The sequence below is a fragment of the Andrographis paniculata genome, unplaced genomic scaffold, assembly GCF_009805555.1.
Source record: "Andrographis paniculata isolate CXL003 unplaced genomic scaffold, ASM980555v1 Contig86END, whole genome shotgun sequence".
In the NCBI taxonomy this organism is placed as follows: Eukaryota; Viridiplantae; Streptophyta; class Magnoliopsida; order Lamiales; family Acanthaceae; genus Andrographis; species Andrographis paniculata.
This window is the reverse complement of record NW_026137624.1, coordinates 3461598-3480626: the sequence shown is the minus strand read 5'-3', so window position 1 is coordinate 3480626 and position 19029 is coordinate 3461598. Positions and strand designations below refer to the sequence as shown.

Sequence of the window (19029 nt, the reverse complement as noted above, 5' to 3'; positions counted from 1 at the left end):
TAATTTAAAACAACCGCTATACATTTTGAATGGTTCCTCCGAAGCACTTGAACTTATTCAAAATATATTTTTTACTTGTAATATTTTATGACCGATTTTACTATTTCAATTTTCTTTTCCCTCCAAAAACATCAAATCAAACATTCAATTTTTATTTATTTTATTACATTAAAATCTAATTTTACATTCAAAACATCACATCAACACGGATTTATATCATATCAAACAACTATTTCAATTCAAAATTTTACTATTCAAAATCAAAATTCAAAACCAAAATCTCACAAGTAAACGCAACCATTTGAATGCATCTCTAGATAAATAGATGACTGAAAAGTCAAACCTTCAAACAATCACCCTAAAATATCTCCAAAAACACAACTAAATCTATCAATATATTTAAATCAATATTCAAAATAAAAATTTTAAATAAATATCAAGGGTTTGTTCATTCAATAATTTTTTTGGTGAACAATTTTAGATTAATATTACAGAAAATATCATATATATACAAATATTAACGTAATATATATAATATGAATCTATTTGGTTGGGGTTTTGAATTTTGGGTTTGAGTTTGAGTTTTGAATAGTAAAAAAATTGAATATGAATAATTATACGATGTACTATAAATATAAATAGATGTTAATATAATATTATAAAAATAAAATTAATTTTTATTAAAATATACAAAATAAAGAATGTGTTTAATTTAATATTTTTTAGGGTAAAAAAATTAGCGAATAGTAAAATCTGGTCAAAATCTCCCAACCAAACACTTATTATATCCACTTACAATCAATAATTCAACTCAAAATAGCATAAAATCCTCCCGTAGTTTGCTAAATTTGCTAAAAATCCCCCGTAGTTTAAAAATTTTATAACATTTAATCGTAGTTTCTAAGGTATTGCAAGAAGAATAGATAATAAATTTAATTGATTATTCATGTATGTGTATATACACACACGCAAAAAAAAGTAGGCGCCTGGATGGAGCTTAAATTAAAAATTCCCCCAAATTTTTGCAAAACCCAAAGCAACAAAATTAATAGTTCCCGCATATTTGCAAAATCCAAAAATAGATTAAGAAGAAGAAACGGAAAGGAAAAGGAAAAAAAGATGGGTGAGGAGGACACTCTGAAAATTAATTTGGAGGAAAAACAAGAAGAAAAAGAGAAGGAACAAGAAGTTAGCGAGCAGAGCGTCTCGAAGTCTTTTTGAGCCCTAAGCAAAAAATTAAATTATAGCATAAACATATTATTAAAGTTATTTTTAAAATAATATTAACGATAAATATAATAATAAACTTTACAAAAATAAAAATTATTTTAATCATGTATCCAATAAAAAAGCATAAACACAAAGTGTACAGTCAATGAATAGCAAAATCTTCGTACATATAAAGACAAACAAAAATAAATTTAATTTAAATTTTAATGGACAGGGCGTGCTGGTGAGAAAACATAGAAATGTATAGAGAACAAAAATCGTAAAGATTTATTTCAGAATTAGAATTGAATTAGATAACGTAGAAAAAAAAGAATAATTAAAATCTAAAATCTAATTTAAAATTTAATACATCTAATAATAGTAATAGTCTAGCTTCTAAAATTATGGGTCCTATTACACCAGGCCCTAAGCACTTGCTCATGTTGCTCCCCTAAGAGTCGGTCATGATAACGACTATATCTATGTGTCTATTTGTATGTATATGTGTGTCTCTCTGTGTGTATCTCTCTATTTGTCTGTATGTATTTCTATTTGTGTTTGTGTATGTGTGTACAATGAATCCAATTTTGAAAAAATATAACACTAAAATGAGTAAAATATTAATATCGTCAGTCCAATTTGAATGAAAGGGCATGTGTGCAACATTTTTCAAATCGCAATTAGGTTTTATAGAATTTTAGGATCATGGAGAGTTTTCAACAAATTTCAGAAATCACAAGCATTTTTTATGCTATTTTTTTTTTTTTTTTGCTTATATAATTTTTCCTATTTAACATGAAAAATTCATCTATCTAAAATACAAACGAACACAAATATATATATATTTTAAATAGGGTGAACTAATTTTTTTGTCTGATAATTGGCTCATCTTATCATTTTAGTTTTGTAGTTAAAATCTCTTTTGAAATAGTTTCGTAAGTGAATTTTTGGAACATTTGATTCTTCGGCACCAAGATGCCTGCGTGGCACACCAAATGACACATGTTCGCCATGTAAGCGTCGTCTAGAGGACATATGAATTTTTTTTTATTATTATTATTATTTTAAAATTTGATGTATTAGATGTCTGCGTGGTATTCACGTGACATACTAGATGACATATCTATGAGATAAGCGTCACCTAGCAGACACGTGAAAAATTTAGTTTTTATTTTTTTTAAAAAAAGTTAATGTATTAAAAAAAATTCGGCTAAATTGTACAAAATCCACCCATTGTTTCATGAAATTGCACCAAATCTCCATGCTTTTAAAACTGCGTCAAACTCCCTCGTGGTTTCATAAACTTTGCGTCTAACCCCCTCAGTGATCTTTATTTAACGGTATTTAACCTAAATGCGCTCAAACTGTGAATAAATTTTAGAATCTCAATTTATAAACCCCTAAAATTATAAATATATTTATTTTTTTATATTTACCCTAAAAAAATAGTAAATATACTCAAAAATAGTTATTTTTTTTAAGTTTTAAGAGTTTATTTTTACTATTTTTTTGGGCTAAATATATAAAAAAAATAAATATATTTTTAATTTTAGTTGTTTAAAAATTGAGATTCTAAAATTTATTTGCAATTTGAGCGCATTTAGGTCAAATACCGTTAAATAAGGACCGCTGAGGGGGTTGGACGTAAAGTTTATGAAACCACGAGGGAATTTGACGCAATTTTAAAAATATGGAGGATTTGAAGCAATTTCATGAAATCACAAGTGGATTTTGTGCAGTTTAGCAAAAAAATAATAATAATTCACACATCGACCGGTACATTAATTTTAAAAAAATATTTCACATGTTCTCTAAGTGACGTTTGCTTGGCGAACAAGTACTTTCAATCGGTCTTTGCGGGTGCTACTCAGGTATCTTCAACACAAATGTGCCAAAATTTTTCCCTTATTAGATTATTTTAGCTCCAATTATATAATTATAATAATAAAAAAGGTAAATTAGGAAAAAATAAAATAAAATTTACCCTATTAAATATATACTCCGTCCATCTTAACATAAAGTTATTTTTATTTGTTGTGTTATTTTTGTAGATTTCTGAATTGAAATTTTATTTTTCGATGAAATATACAGACGCCAATATTAATATAAATAGATTTATACACACACTAAAGCCAATTAGGGCGTCAGATAAATGCAATTGATTCATAATTTAGATTACCGACAAATAACCCAACCCCAGGCCACCCACCCCGTAGGTGGGGTCCACATAAAACCCCAAATTCTAACTAACAAAAGCAGGCAGGCCTACACAGAAAAATGCCGTTGAGCCCCCGCGCCGCCCAGGCCCCCATACCCCCCCACCCCCAACAACCCACCCATCCAACCCCCTCTCTGGCGGGTAACTGTATAACTGTTGCTTGACGCCACAGCTCCGCCCCACAGCCTTACGTTTTCTCCCATGCGATTTACCCACCGTTCTCTCGATCTTCCTCAGATTCTTCTCCGTTTCACTGTCACAGAGGTAACCGGAGCTTGGAAATGGGGATAGAAGGGAGTTTCGGCGGAAGTGGTGACGAGGCGGTGGAATCTACGCCGCGTGCTTCGAGTGCTGCGTGTTCATCCACCGTCGATGAGACGATGTTGCTTCTGCGATCGGACGATCTGGATTCGAGGTTGCAGGCGGCGAAGAATATCCGGCGTCTGACGAAGACTTCGCAGAGGTACCGGCGTCATTTCTGCGGTGCGGTCGAGCCGCTGGCGGAAATGCTCCTCTGCGACTCCGCGGAGGCAAACGAAGCCGCGCTTGCCGCGCTGCTTAACCTCGCGGTTAAAGATGAAACGTAAGCTTGCTTGAAAATCGTCTCTTCTTTGATTGCTTTTGTCTGTGTGGTTGCTCACGACTGATGATGTTTCTCTCTCAGCTTATTTTTGCTGCAAATTTGAAATTGAAATCGAAATCGAAATCGAAATGCTTCTGGATTCATACAGCGAATTTTTGGTCCTCAGAGATAGAAATTGATGCAATTCGCCAGTTTCGCGGTGATGATTTTTGTTGAAATTTTTCCAAATTGAAGCTAAGATTGCTTTTAAGATACTTCGTTTTTCTTCCTTTAGCAATCCTCAATTCCTCATATGAAAGTTCGATTCCGTATTAGGTACTCTGTTATTCTAATCTTATTGCTGGGGCCACTCTCGTTTATTTTACTACTTTGTTTTCCTTGGATCCTGTAATTATTTGGATATATAAAACCACGGAATCATCCTTCAAACAAAGTATTACTAGATTTGATTATTGTCTATTTTTGATACGCCATTCCAAATAATTAGGTTTCAATTTCCGAAGAAGGTTTAGGTTTGTTCAATTTCTGCAATGCATCATTACGCAATTATTCTCTCTGTTTAGATCCTTAATTTATGTCATTCACAAATTTCATTATAGTATGAGGCTGCGAACTTTACATATAAAAACTGTATGAGCGAATCTGCAAATGGATGAGATCAAAGAACATATAGAAACGAAATAATTGGCTAAAGTAGAATATCTAACCTTCTTTTGTTAGAAAAATTCTGTATAAGAAGATCTCGTCCTCCTCCATTTGCCATTTCCAAGCATAGTTTTCTCCTAAGCGAATATAATTTCTACTGTGACTGATTTTTATTTTTTTTTTAAAAAAATAAAAGAAATTAGTTTTCACGTGTTGCTTTCTCTTTTCTTTTTGCATCGTTTTCCTAATCTTTCCTTTTCTTTTTTTTTTTTTTTTTTTTTAATACTCTTTGGCCCATCTTAACTCCTTTTCCTAGTCGTGCTTGTGAAGTAATCACATGGATGGATTAGGTCTGTTTTCTTTTCCTAGAAGATATTCTATTCTTTTTATCTGCCAATACTTAAATATTGATTGAGGAAAAAGCAATTTGAACTTTTGGTATTCCACTCTAAAGGGATCTTTCTTCTATAATTTCTGGCCTTGCTAACATTAAACACCAATAAGGACAGTTAGTAAGTCAAGTTTTTGAAGAATTAGCACAATATATGAGCATCACTCCAGTTTCTATTAGTTTATTGTTTTTTTGACAAATATCGATCTAATTCAAAGTAATAGTTAATTTTCTTGATTTATTTGATTACTTGTTAGATTTCATGGACATCACTATAAGTGTGAGTACTCTCACTACAAGGTTTCTAACCATTCCACTGTTAAAGTTGTGAATTTTTCATAGCTGATAGGTAGAGATTTTAAACTTGGATTATGCCACTAGGGAACGTAGTGACCACAATGACATCTAATATTTGCTTTGCTTGTTTTGCATAAAAATACAATGCAACAAGTATTTTTTACCAGTTTAAATGTTCTTATACTTAGCAATCAACCCTTCGTTTATGCCCGTGTGTGTCTGTAATGCATCTACGTACATTTCTACACAGCCACAAGGCATGATGTGAAATCAGCAAACTATAAAAAGATGGATGTTGTGTTCTTTAGTTTTCCTCTAGCATCAAGTTTACATATTCATTGGTTTCTAGATCTGGGTTTAACATTACCTCTACTCTAGATTTGTGACTGTTGTTGATCGAATCTATCATCTTTTATTTGTGATTTATTCCACATCAATCGAATGATTTATCTAATGAAATTATGATATCTTGGGAGTATAGTGTTATCAAATAATATCAATTCTCTCTCCAAGAACATACCTTGTGCATCTGATTTGGCTATTTGATTTTGCTATAGTTTTATTTTATATTTCCTGTCAATAAGTTCCATCCTTTGCATGTTGCAGGAACAAGATAAACATAATCCAAACAGGTGCGTTGAAGCCGATCATTCGTTTCCTTCAGTCAGATAATTCAACCTTGCAAGAGCATGCAGCTGCAGCTTTGATCACTCTGTCTGCATCCCCAACCAACAAGCCAATTATCAGTGCTTCCGGCGCAATCCCTCACCTTGTCGATATCCTAAGCCAGGGAGGATCCCAAGCTAAATTCGACTCCGTAATGGCTCTATACAACTTATCGACTCATCCAGACAACGTCAGCCTAATCCTTCAATCCAAGCCCATCCCCCCCTTAATCAGTCTACTCAAATCCTGCAAGAAATCCTCCAAAACAGTCGAGAAATGCACTGCCCTGATTGAATCCCTGGTCAGCTTCGACGAAGGGAGAATGGTTCTGACATCCGAACAAGGCGGGATTCTGGCCGTGGTAGAAGCACTGGAGGGCGGATCACTTCAAAGCCGCGAACATGCTGTGGGAGCACTGCTGACAATGTGCCGAAGCGACCGGTCCAAATACAGAGAGCCGATCCTTAAAGAGGGCGTCATCCCGGGGCTCCTGGAGCTGACGGTTCTGGGAACAGCCAAGTGCCAGTCGAATGCGCAGACGTTGCTGCGGCTGCTGAGGGACAGCCCTTGTCCAAGATCGGATCTGCAGGCGGACACTCTGGAGAACATTGTGTGCAACATCATATCGCGGATCGATGGTGACGAGCAGAACGCGAAGCAGATGCTTTCGGATATGGTGCGAGTCAGCATGGAACAGAGCTTGAGACACCTGCAGCAAAGAGCCCTGGTTTGCACCCCCACCCCCACCCCTACCTCCACCCCCACCGGGTCTGAAGTTCCATCCAAGTAAAATCTCTATCTCTGTCTCTCTTTCTCTGTCCATATGGTTCGATTGAATCAACACCGATATATTGTTCATATATATATATATGAAATCAAATCAAATCAAATCAAGAATAAAGGAAAACGATATATATAATCATAGCAATAGTAATAATATGAAATGCTAGTCCAGGGCTTTTACAGGGGGGTACCGTGTGACTAGTAAGCTTTTTTAGGTCGGTTTTGTGTGTGTGTATTATGGGATTGTTTTTGTAAAGTGACGACAGAAAGATTATTGGGATTATATTTCATGAAAGCTTTTAATTGTTTGTGGCTGCACTGCACTGCATTTTATGGATCCAATCGCTGCTGCACCTGCATGTTCAAAATTTATTTCTCTCAGAGTTGTTAACTTTATTTATTTATTTTTATTATTTAATTTCATTCAATGATTATTTTACTTTCAATATAATAATAATAATAATAAATAAAGAAACTACTTTTACAATAGCTAGATGTTATATCAATTCAAAAATTGTTATAAAGCAATTAAAAGAATATGCTTAAGACTTAGCTTGCTTTAAAAACAGTAACAATGATGTTTACATTTATCCATATTGGACTTCATAGAACTACGTGTGTTTCTTGATAGGGGTTTGGAGGAATTTAGATTTAAGTTTTGTTTTTATTTGAATTTTGGGATAAGTTCGAATTTTGTTGTTTTGTTTTTGTGTTTGAATTTGGTTGGAGTTTTGAGAGTTTTGATGAGTATTGATTTGATGGACAATGAATAAAATAATATAAATGTGTATTAAATTTAATTGATAAAATTTATATTATATGACCATATTATGAATTTATAATGTACCCAATATATATATATTTGAATTTTTATTTATTTGTATTATAAAAAAAATTATTTTCTACAAAATGACATATATATTATATATATATTATTAAATTATAATATAAATAAATATCAAATAATTATAATTACAGGTTCGTGTGCACAACTGTGCACAAGATCCCTGAACTTTTCGAATTTAAATAAAAAAATAAAAAAACTATAGCATGTCAGCAGCTGTCGGACAAAAGAAAATTAGATGAGTTTCGCACCACTTTCCAAACCTAATAAATAAATAAATATATATATATATATATATAAATATAAAACCAAGCTACGGATGCTATAGAAACAAAAATTTTGGATTCAGTCATGAAGTCACAAAAAACATCATTATAAATTTGATAAATTTCATTGTGTTTGAAATTTTTATAATTTAATTATTGTTGAAAAAGATTAATGTTATCAAATTTTAATAATATAAATTATTTGCTAGTGTTATTATATATATATTTGCAGCAATAAGATGTCAAGTGGTCATGCAAATAAAATAATTTATATTCAATAAGACTGCAAAACCTTATATAGAGAATAATAATCAATATTTAAAAAAAAAAAAAAATAAAAAAAAAAAGTTGCAAGAGTGATGGATTCAACGTCAACAATTCATGAACATAAATCCTAGAATGTTATAACTGCTATAAATTATAATAGCAAATCATTGGAAGAATTATCGGACATTCACTATAAAAAAAAAAAAAAAAAAAATTATTTTTGTAACAAAATTTTTTTTGTTTCTAAATCTACTGTTTTCGTTACTAATGACATTAGAGACGGAATTAGGAACGGAATTACGTTAGCTGGAAGAATTATCGGACATTCACTATAAAAAAAAAAAAAAAAAAAAATTATTTTTGTAACAAAATTTTTTTTGTTTCTAAATCTACTGTTTTCGTTACTAATGACATTAGAGACGGAATTAGGAACGGAATTACGTTAGCTACGTGAACTTTAGAAACGGAATTCTGTTACAAATATATTATTTTTTTATAATGACGACTAAAGAAATGTATTCTTAAGCTTACAAAGATGCAATACAAAAATTATGAATTCTGAATAATGAATCTCACTAGGGATGACAATGGAAAAAGTATGGGTCGAGTATAGATGAACCCAAGACCCTACCCATATGTATATTACCGGATCCAAGACCCTATCCAGATCTTAATGTATTCGGATCCGTATGTACTCGGATCCTACTCATGATGTATCCGCCAGATCCATCAAATTCAAAAAAATTTCAACACAAATTTGACTCGACTTACCTAAAAAATATCTATTTATTTAAAAATAAATAAATTAAAAATATATATACAACAAAAATAAATCTTCACTAATCCGGCCTTGATGCTTCAGCCACAGCTGCCACCACCACCACCACCCTTAATGATAAAAACTAAAAATATAAATTAAAAATAGAAGAATTAATAGTGAAATTTATTATTTTAATTAATCAGGTCCGAGTCGAGTAGAGTCTGTTATTAAACAGTGGACCGACCTGACCTTAAAAATTCTATTAAAAACTCGACTCATACCGGACCCAATACCCAAACAATTGAACCCAATCCCAAATAAATGGGTAGGATCCGAGTTCGATCTCGGTCTACCCCTGTCCATTGCCATCTCTACCTCTCACTCCTATTCCATTGAATTATTTTTATTTATTTATAAATATATGTATATACATATATATATATAAATGTTTGAAATAAATAAAAATAATAATAATATAAACATTTAAGGGTGTATTCAATTGAATTTCAATTGATTTTTTTGGATTTTAAAAAGTATGTCCATTTTTTAAATCCAGATAGTTGAGTTTTGTTACGTATGAAATATAGAATTAGGTTAAAACGTCCAAGGTAAAATGAAAAATGGGCCTAGCAATCGAGTTGATCGAACTGGCCGATGGGCACCATGGGAAACTCAGGTAAAAAAGATATATTTCTAAGAAAATAGAAGGTCGGAAGGTCCTCAGGTCGGGAGGTCCTCAGGTCGGAAAGTCCTCAGGTTGGGAGGTCCTCAGGTCGGGAAGTTCTTAGGTCGGGAAGTTCTCAGGTCGGGAGGTCCTCAGGTCGGGAAGTCCGCAGGTTGGAAAGTCCTCAGGATGGAAAGTCCTCAGGTCGGGAAGTCCTCAGGTCGGGAGGTCCTCAGGTCGGGAAGTTCTTAGGTCGGGAAGTCCTCAGGTCGGGAGATCCTCAGGTCGAGAAGTCCACAGGTTGGAAAGTCCTCAGGTCGGGAAGTCCTCAGGTCGGGAGGTCCTCAGGTCGGGAGGTCCTTAGGTCGGGAGGTCCTCAAGACGGAAAGTCATCAGGACGGAAAGTCCGCAGGTCGGGAGGTCCTCAAGTCGGGAAGTCCGCAGGTCGGAAAGTCCTCAGGTCGGGACAAGTCGGGAGGTCCTCAGGTCGGGAGGTCTGCGACTGGACCAACAAGTCGGATGGTCTCTTAGTCGGGACGTTTGCGGCTAGACCAACAAGTCGGATGGTTTTTAAGTCGGGACGTTTGCGGCTAGACGAACAGGTCGGATAGTCTTTAAGTCGGGACGTTTGCGGCTGGACCAAACAGGTCGGATGGTCTTTAAGTCGGGACGTTTGCGGCTGGACCAAACAAGTCGGGTGGTCTGCAAGTCGGGAGGTTAGTAGTCGGACCAACAAGATGGAAGAGTTGCGTTCGGGCCAAAAGAGCGGAGGGTCTGCGGTCGGTCCAAAGAGGCGGATACTGTTGAGAGTAAATGAGAATGATCGTGTGGTCGGTTGGGGGCACGTGTCAGCAGGAGAAAGGTTAGCAGATGGTTGAAAAAGAGAAGTTGCAACCGTTCGGGCGACGGTTTTAGATTTTTCTTCTTCAGACATCTTCAATCAACTTCAACAAAGCAAAGTCGGATTTGGGGATCACCACTTTAATATTTCCTGCATTTTATTTTCCAGTTAATTTTCTTATGTACCATACAGTGTTTAGAGATTTCTAATCCCAGGCACTAATTAATCAAGTTTAAAGATATTTTCCATATCTTTGAATTTACTTTTTGTTTGTTGAAAAAATACATCAACGGGTGTGTTTGTTTAAGGGTTTGGATTTTGAGTTGGGATTTGAATAGTAAAAATTTTGAATTTGAATAGTTGTATGATGTGATATAAATAAGTGTTGATGTGATGTTTTGAATGTAAAATTGATTTTTAGTATAATATAAAAATAAAAAATAAGTGTTTGATTTGATGTTTTTAGGGAAAAAAAAATTGGATGAATAGTGTAAATCCAATCCAATCCAATCCCCCAAACAAACACACCCTAAAAATGAATTTTATTGAATTCTTTATAAATTTATATGAATTTAGTAAGATTGAAAAATAATTATTTATTTATATATATAATTATATAAATATATTAAATACAAATTTTATAAATATAATATATATTATTATATTTTTATAAAATAAAATTAATAAATAAATAATATATAATTATTAATAATGTAAAAATATTATAACATATATGACACTACTATATTATTGTATATTAATATTTTTAATTATATAATTTTTAGGATTATATTATCATTCAATATATCAAATTATTTTTATATTTCTATTAGTTATTATTATTATTTATATAATGTTTTACATAAAAAAAATAAATATCTATATAAATAAAGTACAAAACATAATTTACAATTTCTGAAAAAAAAATTAAAATAAAGAAAGTAAATAAATATAAACTTGCATTTTAATAAAAAAAAATATAAATATATAAATATCTCACCGATATGATATCACAATATAGTGTATTTGGTAATTAAAAAGGGAGAACGACATTAGAATGACAATATATTGTATTCGATAATTGAAATAAAAAGACGACACAATAATATATATTTATTATGATAATAATATTTTTTAAATATTATATTTATAATATAAAAATATATATATTTTTAAAAATATTAATAATAATTCGTTAATATATTTTAATTTGAAATTATTATTATTATTAAAAATTATAATAATATTAATAAATATTACCATATTGTTTATCGCGTATACAATAACAACAATAACAACAACAACAACAATAATAACAATAATAATAATAATAATAATAATAATAATAATAATAATTTTAAAAATCCATCAAATTCTCTATTCTATCAAGAGAGATTTTATATTATACAATTTTTTTATAAATTTTCATCAAAATTTAATAAAGTCTATAGAATTTAAAAGTTTATGAAATGTTAAATACTTCAAAATTTTAAAAGACTTTAAAGTCTAAATTAAATACCTTCGTACTTTTAAAAATTTTGATTGAATATACTCAAATTTTAAAAATTTAACAAAATTCTACATAATCAAAATTGGATACACCCCCTAAGTGTTGAGTTTTTTGTTTTATTTTATTTTTTTTTTCTAATGAAAAATTGTACTACTTTTATTCCAAAATATACATATATATGCATATATGTATAATATAGATAGTCATAATATATAGTAATTAATGTTGTTGTAATTTATTCCTCCCTCCGTCCTATTTAATTTGTTCACTATTTCTATTTTTGTTCGTTCCACATAATTTATCATTTTTCAAAATATACTTATATTTTTAATCACATTTTAAAATTCTCAATTTATAATTTTTTTTTTTAGTTTTAATTAAATTATTTAGTTATCTTAATTTTAATTTATAATTATTTTTATTAAATCATAATTATTTTTATTAATACACTTTTTAATTACTTATTTATTACGCAATACCTAAAATTCCATATTTACCTAAGCTAAAAGGGATAAATTACTTATAAAATTTACGCTCACGCTCGTAGCAGTGTATCTTGGTTCCACCGCAGTTGTCATGAACAACTACTGCAAAATTCCTTGCATGAGAAAACCATGAAAATATATGATATTGCATATGCAAGAATTGAGAAAAAAAAAAAAAAAAAATCAAATAATATAGTGCTTTGTATTTGTTTGTGTGTTTGTATTTTGGGTGAAAAAAGGTTGTTAAATGTGATAATCAGTGTAGAAAATTAGAATATTTTTATGAAAGATATATAAAATTAAATAAAAGATGATTTTTTTTATTTTATTTTATAAAAAAGGAAAACAACTAAAAAAATAACAAAGTATAAAATCATAATATCTTATAATGTATTCTTAAAATTAATTTTAAATGGAGTATTGATTTGAATTTTTATTTAAATAATTTTGAGAGAAAATAATACTCACCCGTCTTAGTTCAACAATTATTTTTACTATTTTTGTTTGTTTAATTCTTGCTTATCGGTTGTTTAAAAAGATTATACATTTCATTATTTTCGGGGTTAGATTCTTCATCATGCCCCACACATGACTCAAATACGGGCCCTCCAACATCCATTATCATTTGAGTATAATTCTCTACCCTTGGATTGATAGTGTGTTCAAAAGCGAATGACTCAAATTATTCTGAGCTACTATTTCTGTCATATTTCTCGTTATAAAATGTCCACCTATTATACATCAGCAGTGTTGATATATACTGTAGATATTATATTGTATATATATGTTTGTATATATACCCGGGCCCATAACCCTATGTATATATATGACGATGTACCCTAATTATTATTTTTGAGAAATTTAATTATTCCGATTATTCTAATATGGTATCAAAGCTCTGATTTATCACGTACATATTGAAAACACTGCCCGTTTCATATTCAACCTTTTCGCTCATTTCCGGCCGTCACCGCCACCACCATTGGGTGCGCCTCCGCGAGACCGGACGACACCCGAAAGATCTCGGCCAACGGCGGCACAACGTGTGTCACACGCCTGACGAAACTTTTCGGCCAAACGCCTCGCCGATGCGTGAGGGTGCGTACGGCGGCAGTTGCCAGAGATTTTTGCACCGGCGTTCTCGGAATTCGGTTTCCTCATTGATAGTATATTCAGTTTTTCCATCTGAGCATTATTCCGTGATCGTCTTATTTTCTTTGTTCCACATTCGATTTGGTTTTTTTGTCTGTGCTTCTGTTGATTCGATTTTGGACGATATTATTTGTTATCGGTTATTTTTTTCTTCTTTGGTGTGGAAAAGATGGATGTTCATGTTCCGATAAATATTATTTTGTCCGGAGATGATTACAATTTGTAGGCGCAATCCATGAATTTTTTTTTGATATGCAGAAAATTATGGCGGATAGTTACAGGGGATATAATTGTTCTCGTTGCTCCCCTTCACATCGGAGAAGTTGCGCCTACTGATACGCAAAAATTTGGTTTTAGAAGTTAAAAAAACAGGGAATTTCTTATGAGTTTCTTAAGTGAAATGTGTATTATTAGATATTTTCAGATATAGATGGTGAAAATGAATTTGTAGACCCTAAATTGCATTATCACAATTATTTATACTCTTTTTACTGGTGAGTTTTCAGGTCGAACACAAAGATTTTAAATTGCAAATTTTAAATAAAAAATTTAGCACAACTAACGCGCAGCGAAAAGCAGTAAAATTGGCTCACTCGCAAGCGAGCCAAAGAATTAACTAATACAGAGTTTAAAGAGAAGTAAGTAAAGATGAGCGGTTGGTGAACTATTCTACCTAACATTACAAATATCCTTACAACTTATAATATATTACACAAATATCATTACCTTTATATCACACAATACTAATAAAATTATTTTAGTCATTTCTACTTTATTCCTACTACATCTCAATATAATACTAATATTTTTAAAATTACGTGCAAAAAACAAATGGATACCTAGTCATGGGATATATTTGTTATTTATACTACATATTAATATTCAAATATAAATCTACAAAAAATTCATGATACTCTTCTTATGAGACGGAGACAATATTAATTTTATATATGAATTTATATTTAAATTTTAAATTAATACTTCGATATACCAATCGTTCAAAATTAATTTATCAATTTGTTTTTAGCAATTATACTATACGTTAAAACTTAAAAATATTCTTACACTATCATCGTCAATATATAGCTAATTTACTATTCATACATTTTTTTTTTAGCAACATACTTTTAAACATTAATATGAAGTGAATATAACCTTTTTTAATAATCCATCAATAATTATAAAATCACTAATTTACAAATATTATGCAAAAACAAAGTGATATATATAATTTGTGTAATTTTTTAAATATAATTTTTACTGATAATAGTTGCAAGTGATCTACTATAATAATGTTAAAAATATAATAATAATGTTAAAAATATAATTTTAATGTTTATATTTGATTCTTAAAAATATATTTATACAATGATATTTAAGGAAAAATAACTTATTACATAGAAGTATTATATTAATATTTATAATTTATTCTCATTATATATTTTAATTATTCATCACATAATTATTAATATTTATTATTTATTCCCATTATATATTTTAATTATTCATCAAAATTATGTGATGTTATTCAAAAAGATATACTATTAAAACTTTAATTTTTTTAATATATTATTAAAAGTCCATGAATTTTTATTCAAGCATACAATATAAAATTCAATTTAAATATATTTAAACTTTCAATTCAACAAATAAAAATATTATTAGTATGTTTGTTTAATTTGTAATACACAATAATTTCAAATTAAACAACACAATTATTTTTATTTTTACATTATCAATGTTAAATTTGTAATTTTTTTTAAAAAAAATATTATATCAACAAATTTATTGTACTATAAAATATTTCATTAATCATTCAAACCACAAGTGTTTGATTGTTTTCCATTCAACCAAAATACATACCTACATACTAAAATGATAAAATCATATTAAATATTTTCAACAACCACTACAAAAAAAATGCTCATTTGTAGTGGTTAGAAAACCGTTACAAATGAGCATTTTTTGTTATAAAAAGCTATTTGTAACGATTTTGTACCAATTTTGACCGGTGCATATACTTGAGTTACAAAAAGTCTCTGTTTCGATATTTTCCGTGACAAAAAGTGGCCGGTCAACGCAATTATAAAACACGTGAGAAATTTTGTTGTAACGATTTTTGTAACGGTAACAATGTATTTTTGATTTATTTGTAGCGGACGCTTTTCGTAATAAAAGAATCGTTACAATAAATATGCATGCATATGTAACGGCTTTTGTTACAGTATAAATTTTGTTACAATAAGTTGATTGTCAGAAAATTATTTTAAACGATATTCATATTTTTTGTATCGGTATTTGTAACAACCACAATGTCGCAACAAAAAAGAGTATTCTTATTTTTCACTAATAACAAAATAATCAATATCAGAATCGTAAAATATGTACGATACGAGAAAAAATTGCAAAATAATATTACAAAATGTAAAAATGATACATAAAATCTATATTGTCATCAGTTGACGACATTACAAAATATAAAAATGCAACATCAAATCTATCACCATCAGTTGCACCAAGTATGTATTGTCTAGGAATATAACTATCTCTCATTGGTACCAAGTACACACCTTTCTCACACAAAACTATCATTTTCTTCCTCCCTTGATGATTTTAGTGGATTGTTTCCTGCAGCCTCTCGATGAAGATAAATCTGAAAATAGTGTTGCAGTAGAATTAACAAGCAGCTGAAAAGTGATTATAGTAAAAAAAAAAAATAGATATAAACATAAATTACAGCACCCAACACAAAACCACCACACATCCCGCAAATGATCACTTCGACATCATTTGCCTCCAACCATATTTGAAAGAAAATCTGCTATAAATCAAATAATAACTCGCTAAAAATCTCAAGTTTGTATATCCCATGCGATACCTAAAGTGAAACTGAGACATGATGATCCGTTTCATATATTTTCAAAAGTTAAATAATTTCCTAAAAAATAAACATTTCACATGTAGGTTCACACGTTAGTATATTATGTTGTGTATCACCACATTCGACATTCGTTGTCCCAAAACACACACACAAACAACTTATAAGGAGCTCAATTCATAGTTTTTTCATCTAACTAACTAGACTAAAGGCAACAACATTATTTACACGACCAAAAAAGAAAAAAAAAATTATTTACACAATAATTTTCAAGGCACATTGTTCTGCCTGAGTTACTGTACTGGTACAAATGAAATAACAATGAATATACATGTACACAAAAAAATGAATTTTTCACAAGGACAACAATGCGATCAATTAATTGGACAAACCTGGAACTACTATAAGCCAAAATATCATATTGTGGATGTAGATTATTTACAGGGTCTGATTGTAGTAATGTTTGGATCCTTCACCTCAACAAAACAGAAATAATCTAAGAATCATTAAACATACAAAATTATTGGATCGAGTGTCCACCCTGAACATACAAAACGGAAATAATCTAAGAATTATTAAACATTAGTCTAGAAGAGAGATGTGACAGGATATACACATCTATAGAAGTCCAAAAGAATGCATTACATGAAATTTCCAATTACTGTGTAAAACAAAGTGTAGCAATGATTTTATCCAGAAGTAAAATTTATATTAACAAGAAACAAAATCTATAACCAATATTCCCATTTTTGTCTCCAATATAGTACTTGATGTACCTGCCACCCATTGGGATTAAGGTTTGCCAGTGTTTGTGAAATTCCAGTCTCTAAGTTAGTTAGTACAGCTGATTGGTCCATCAAAAGAAGTACCATAAACTGTTGCATCACTCAATGGATTAAACCTGAAGTAGTTCAATGGCCATCCATCCAGGTTAACAATGGCACTTATTTGAAGCAAATGGAGGGCAATGTAATCACGAGTCATGACAATTACACAAAAAACTCATTTCATGTTGTTTAATATGCAATTATGTATGTTGCTATAAATTGTCCTTTCATGCACTTTCCCATAATCCCACACTCTAAATGATTTAGCTTATGGAATGGAATGACAAGAAGGTTGAAGTTCTATTTTCATCAAATATCGTTCCAATCTAAATTCATATAATTCCAATTTGAAAATGAACTGAATATTATTGCAATTTATCAGTCCAAATCTGGTTGACAATCTAAATGTATTGCAAAAAATTTGTTTGATTCAGTAGATTAAAATACAAACTGATTTTCCAATTCCAATATAGAGTAATAAATTTGGTTTAGTTCATGTGCTTTGTATAAAGAAATTTAACAATTCTAACAACCAAAAGCCACATCCATTAGGAGAAGCCACAAAAGTCAGTATAAAAATGTCTTGAATACTTATAAATACATCCAAGAGAGACAAATTTCTTAAATGCTAAGCCAAAATCAAGAAGGTGTGCTTGTGTTTCCTAACTCTATTGTCACTTAAGATCCTCATTAGCAACAAAAATAAAAATCTCACATTCTTAACTCAAAGCTTCAAGATTCTAAATTAGACACTCTGTCAACAAAGTGCAAGATTTTAAACATAACATTAACCACATATTTCAAACCAACGAATGATTACTTGTAAAAAGCCTTTAGAGAATATATTTTAATGAACAATAAATAGTTTAGGAAACCATAGCAACTTATACACTAATATGGATAAGGAGAATATGAGAACTATGCAAAATAACTTACTGAGATGCTAGGTCCTTAACAAATTTCAAGTAGGGAAATTTCATAGAATTCATTTACAGCACAATAGGCTGAAAAAGTTTAACAGTCACATAACAACCAACGTCTGCAAACTTATTAAACATTGTCACAATAGACACTTGAAATAGAACTCTATCAATATCACCTAAACAAAATTGCAAAGATAAAGAAAGAATAAATTACATTCACAAGATCCCCATCAGGAAGAACAAATTCTAAAATTAATTGCAAAATTAGGTAAAAGGCTGATAACCAAAAATAATTTGCCCAAAGTTTATGTTTTAAACATTCTACCCAAAATTACAGAGTATTATTAAAAATTCTGCCAAATACTGTATTTTTTAAAAATTATGCCCAAATTTGATAATATTCTTCTGCCCCAACGCCAATTTTTTCTTACAATAGTATAAAAATTCGTTTGAAAAAAGGAAAAAGAAACAACTAAATCGAATCCTAAAAATGCTTCTGTAAATCACATTAAGCTCCATAAATATAACAATATGAACAATATTTGTATAAGGAAAAGCCTAACTAGTCAAAAAAACACAAAACTCACGAAATAAACAAATTCAAACTTACGGAAAGAACTAGAGCTGGCGGTTGAGAGCGTCGGTGGGCAGTGGTGGCTCGTGGTCGATGAGTCAAGGAACGGGCGGCGGAGCACGGTCGATTGCGAGGAAGCCGGAGGCCGCGCACGGTTCAAGGGCGTGGCACTGATAACTTAAAAAGGAGGAGGAGGAGGAAGTACGGGAAGAAGAAGAAAAAAAAAAAGAAAAAAGAAAGAACAGG

At 30.7% G+C, this 19029-nt stretch overlaps 1 protein-coding gene and 1 long non-coding RNA gene across 2 annotated transcripts; one reads left to right on the top strand and one right to left on the bottom strand.

Moving 5' to 3' along the window:
• Nucleotides 1–3537: 3537 nt before the first annotated feature.
• Nucleotides 3538–6885, top strand: LOC127242402 (U-box domain-containing protein 3). Its single transcript, XM_051261940.1, has 2 exons — nucleotides 3538–4010; nucleotides 5950–6885. Exons 1-2 carry the CDS (start codon nucleotides 3709–3711, stop codon nucleotides 6797–6799), a joined length of 1152 nt encoding a protein of 383 aa, XP_051117897.1. The 5' UTR covers nucleotides 3538–3708; the 3' UTR covers nucleotides 6800–6885.
• A 9023-nt stretch (nucleotides 6886–15908) lies between these two features.
• LOC127242267 (uncharacterized) lies at nucleotides 15909–19029 on the bottom strand. The gene is made up of 3 exons (XR_007836756.1): nucleotides 18820–19029; nucleotides 17236–17360; nucleotides 15909–16234 (listed from the first exon to the last, which is right to left on the bottom strand). It is a non-coding gene; the product is annotated as an uncharacterized LOC127242267 (long non-coding RNA).

Bases quoted from the DNA above. Each gene is read 5' to 3' on its own strand.
- LOC127242402 (XM_051261940.1), top strand. From the start codon at position 3,709: ATGGGGATAGAAGGGAGTTTCGGCGGAAGTGGTGACGAGGCGGTGGAA. The intron at 4,011-5,949 runs GTAAGCTTGCTT...TGCATGTTGCAG, and splicing joins CTCGCGGTTAAAGATGAAAC to GAACAAGATAAACATAATCC.